Source organism: Octopus bimaculoides, chromosome 30 (genome assembly GCF_001194135.2).
Source record: "Octopus bimaculoides isolate UCB-OBI-ISO-001 chromosome 30, ASM119413v2, whole genome shotgun sequence".
Taxonomy (NCBI): Eukaryota; Metazoa; Mollusca; class Cephalopoda; order Octopoda; family Octopodidae; genus Octopus; species Octopus bimaculoides.
In genome coordinates, this window is record NC_069010.1 from 6,188,942 (window position 1) to 6,193,520 (window position 4,579).

General features: G+C 44.0%; 1 protein-coding gene across 1 annotated transcript in view; it reads right to left on the bottom strand.

The window, feature by feature from the left end:
* The window catches only part of LOC106880057 (C-Maf-inducing protein), a 92,307-nt gene extending 89,931 nt beyond the window's left edge, over nt 1-2,376 (bottom strand). Inside the window, exon 1 of the mRNA XM_052978109.1 lies at nt 48-2,376. Coding sequence (XP_052834069.1) covers nt 48-1,550 — 1,503 coding nt within the window. The 5' untranslated portion in view covers nt 1,551-2,376. The remainder of the gene's footprint in view (nt 1-47) is intronic.
* Between the last annotated feature and the right edge of the window lie 2,203 nt (nt 2,377-4,579).

A 4,579-nucleotide genomic window follows, 5' to 3' on the forward strand; every position in this document is an offset into this window, starting at 1 on the left:
TATATATATATATATATATAATGTTTCATAAGTAGGTATATACTTACCGTTGCTGATCGTATTTCGGCAGGACTCAATACCAGGTGATGACTCTCCCATCGACGAAGGTACTTGGAGTTCATAATCTTGCTGACGATGGTCCGAGTGTGATTGAGACGACATACCTGTATCTCACCTTCAGTAATCAACTTGTAACGAGGTCCGGAGAGGGCTGGCTTAAGTGTCGCACGCACTTGGCTAGTACTGCTCCCACTACAGTTAGGACCACCACTACTACTACTGCTACTACTACTACCACCATTGCAGAGGCTACTAGGGGCAGTACCTGTTGCGGCTGTTGTTGTTGCTGTTGGTGTTGGTGTTGTTGATGTTGTTGTTGTTGTTGCTACTGCTGCTGTTACTGCAACTGGGCTGGTAGTGTTGATGTTGTTGGTGGCAATGTTAGTAGTATTGGTGTTAAGGTTGATGTTGTTGTTCATGATATTGTTTGAGGTGGTGTTGATGTTGGCGCTGCCAATATTGGCAGCGGCGGTGGAGGTGTTGGTGGTGGTGGTCGCGGTTGGGTTGGAGATGTTGTTGGTGCTGGTAGCGGTACCTGCTGTCATAGGGTCGCTAATGTTGTTAGTACTGCTGCTGTTAGCGTCTGTGTTAATGTTGATGTTGTAGTTGTGATTGGCCGTTGGTCTCGGAAGTGCTATTGTCGTAGTAGCAGCAGTAGTAGTAGTAGTAGTAGTAGTTACGTCTGCTGCTGCTGCTGCTTCCGCCGCTGCTACTACCGTTGTTGTTGTTGTTGTTATTGTTGCTTCTGCATCAGCTGATGGTGATGATGGTGATGATGATGATGATGATGATGATGGTGATAATGAAGCTGAAGGTGCCGCTGTTTCCCCTGCCCCTGCCCCTGCCCCAGCCGATACTGCAGTAGTGGTCATAGTCATGCTAGAAATACTAGCTGCTGCAGCTGCTGTTGTTGTTGTTGTTGTTGTTGTTGTTGTCATTGTGGTCGCTGCAACTGCAGATGATGACGATGACGATGATGATGATGACGATGATGATGATGGTGACGTAAGCATGGATGTGGGAGAATGTGCGGGCGATCGTTGCTGCTGTGACGACGACGACGACGACGATCGCTTATTATTATCATTATTATTATTATTATTATTAGCTGTAGTAGTAGTAGTAGTAGTAGTAGTAGTAGCAGTCGTGGTAGTATTTGTAGAAGATGCTGATAGTGATGATGGTGTCTTTGCAGCGGCGGCGGCTGTTGTCGTCGTCGTAATATCGACAGCAGTAGACAACGACGATGATGATGATGATGATGATGATGAGGAGGAGGACGATGATGATGAGGATGAGGATGATGAGGATGCTGTTGTAGTTACAGTAGTTCTCGAAACTGCCAATGATGGTGATGGCGATGCTGACGTGACTGACGAAGCGGGCGGCAGTTCGCGTGGCGGCGAGGACGCGTCGTGGGACGAGGTGGAAGACAGGGAAGGCGGAGGCTGGGCGGTGTGGCTCGGGCTTTCGTCGTGTGTTGCCCACATCTTGATTCACTGGTGGTGGTGGTGGTGGTGGTCGTGGCTGTAACGGTTGTCAAAAAAAAAAAAAAAGCGGTGTTTATGCTGGCTAATTGGTGTTGAGTGATGATGAGTGATCGTTTTGTTATTGTTGTTGTTTGTGGTGGAGTGATGCTTAGTCCCGATTCAGCCCTGCTTTAAGTAGTTGTCAGACCTATGCTCAATGACGTTCTAGCCATGACCAACCCATCTAACAATCTCTATGTCTAGATTACATTAATCCAATGGTCCACGTTATTTTTGTTTTTGTTTGTTTTAAGACTGTAGCACTGGGATAAGGGGGGGGGAATCTTTTTTACCTATTATTTCTAGCAAAGCGATCTACCACGTAGAGGTCCCTTCATTAACGGGAACCGATGGATGTGGTAGAGGTGCTAGTAGTATCGTTGGAGTAGTAGTGTAGGTGATAGTACCGTAAGTGGTGATGATAGTGTTGTTAGTGGAACTAATAGTGCAGGTAGAATAGGGGTAGCGTCGGTGATAGTATTGTGAGTGGTGGTGATAATAGCGTTGCGATTAGCGGTAGTACTGGTAGAAGTAGTAGTAGATCTGTTGTCGTTGTTGGTGCCAGTATAATTGCTACTGTTGTTGTAACACGGTAAATCCCTCCATTATTGCTAGAATATCTTCCTCCGACTGATCTAAGCCAAGCTGGGAGCAGCAACGACAGTTACATCAGCCATACAAACAAAACTGTAAGGAAGCAGACGATAAGGCTGCTAATCCTGCTGCTGCTCTACTGCTTCTACTGTTTTCTTGCTACTTCCTCGCTCCTCCACTACTCTTACTACTACTACTCCTCGCCTGCCTCCTCGTGCTGGTGCCTTGTTTACTTACTCACTATCTCTTTTCTCTTTCGCTCTCTTTACTCACCCTGTAATATCTCTCACTTGGTCTTCTTGCCATAACTCTCACCACCCCTCGTTACTCTTCTCTCCCTCCTCTTCCTCGTGCTGCTGGATGGTTTACACACTCACTTGCTCCCTTTTCCTTACTGCTTTTCTTTCTTGTTTTCTTCTTACTCTCACTGCTACTCTTTACTCTTTCTGCTTGTTCCCACTGTTTCTATTGCTCTCACTACTACTCTTTGCTCTCTTCCACTCTCTCTCTGTGCTTCATGTTTCCTCATTTACTCTCTCACTGCATGTTTCTACTTCTCCTTCTCCATCTCTGTCAATCTTTCTCTAATTTTCTTACTTTCTCATTGTCTTGCTTCGTCACTCACTCTCTTTCTATTTCTCTTCCTCTCTAATCCTCTTACTTTCTCTCTCACTCTCTCTCTCTGCTTCTCTTACTCCCACTAAATTTTTTCCTCTCACATTTCGTAACGGTTCTTATCATCACTACTCTCACTAATTCTCTTTACTTTCCCCATTCCTCTCTTTAAAACTTCACTCACTAACTCCCTCGCTTTTCCTTACTGCTTCTTAATTACTCTTACTACTACTCTTCACTCTCCCCTTCTTCCTCTTTCCCTTTCATTCTTTACTATTCTTACCTTTCCTACTATGTTTACACGCTTCACACACGCAATCATTCCTCCCTCTCCTCGTTGCATCGTTCACTCATCCACCTCCTCCTCCTATTATTTCTATTACTATTTCTACTCTTACTGTTACCAATACTCACACAAATATTTCTTTTTACTCTCCTCCCCTTCCTTCGTTGTTCTCTTGCGCCGTTCATTCTCCTCTTTCCACCTTACAAATCCTCTTTTTACTGTTCATCATTTTCGTACACACTCTCTCTCTCTCTCTATTTATCCATTCTCCTCTTTTATCACTCTCTCTCTAATACCATCTTCCTTTCTCCACCTGCTTATTGCATACTTCTCTCGTTGTCTCTAATACTACTTCTATTCATTCCCTCACACTCGCACTCATTCTCTCCCTCACTTTCCTCCCCCCCTTCTCTTATTCGCTTACACGATCATCATTACCCACTTTTATTGATTACTACTCTTCTCTCTACTCCGTTCGCTTTCCTCATTCTGCGACACAATTTACTCACCCCTTCACATACTATCTCCCTTTCTCCACATGCCAGCCGTTGCCTCACTTATTGTTGCCTTCCTTTCTCCGAATCATCCTCCCCTTCGTTTCTCCCCGCCGTCTCCTTCACTTCCTTTTGTGATAAGATGGACTCGCTGTTGTTTAACCCCAGGTCTGTCCACCTCGCGGATCCATGATCAAAGATGGTCCGGCAGCATCCTCACTGCCTTTATGTTCAAATATCAGAGTGATCCTTTTTTTACAAATGTAATTTGAGACGGATTCGGCTGTTATTGATTGAGCAGATTGATGACTAAACGAGTTCCAGACTTGATAATCCTACCTTTTGTTTTAATATGGCTCGATATACCCTTTTATAAGCTGGTAGGGCTTATAAGCTGCCCTTGGTCAGTCCTGATCCATTAGACTTATGGTCAAAGATGTTCTAGTCGCGACCACTTCGTATGTTTTCGTATATGTATAACCATATTGTCAAATCTGTCCGTCTAGATATCAGGACTATGTAGCTGCTGTTTCTGGCAGGTCACGTCAGAACTCCCTTATCGGAAGGGAAGATGATTCAGGAATTCTTGCATTGTGTCTGTGAGAGAGACAGACAGACAGACAGACTGACAAATAAAAAGACAGACAGACAGACAGACTGACAAATAAAAAGACAGACAGATGGATAGACATAGATAGATAGATAGATAGATAGATGGATAGATAGATAGATAGATAGATAGATAGATAGATAGATAGATAGATAGATAGATGAGGCAAACAGATAGATAGATTGATAGATAGATAGATAGATAGCGACAGAGAAGTTGTTACTTTGGTTATTGACAGCTCTAAGGGAAGAAATTGAAAACGGGTTCATTTAGGATGAGATATGGAAAGCATGGTAAACGCCAAGATAGGAAAGGGTCAACTTGAAAAACAAAGACAGAGGAAGAAGAAAGGCAGGGTTTTGAAAGACCGGAAGAGAGAAAGAAGTCTTGT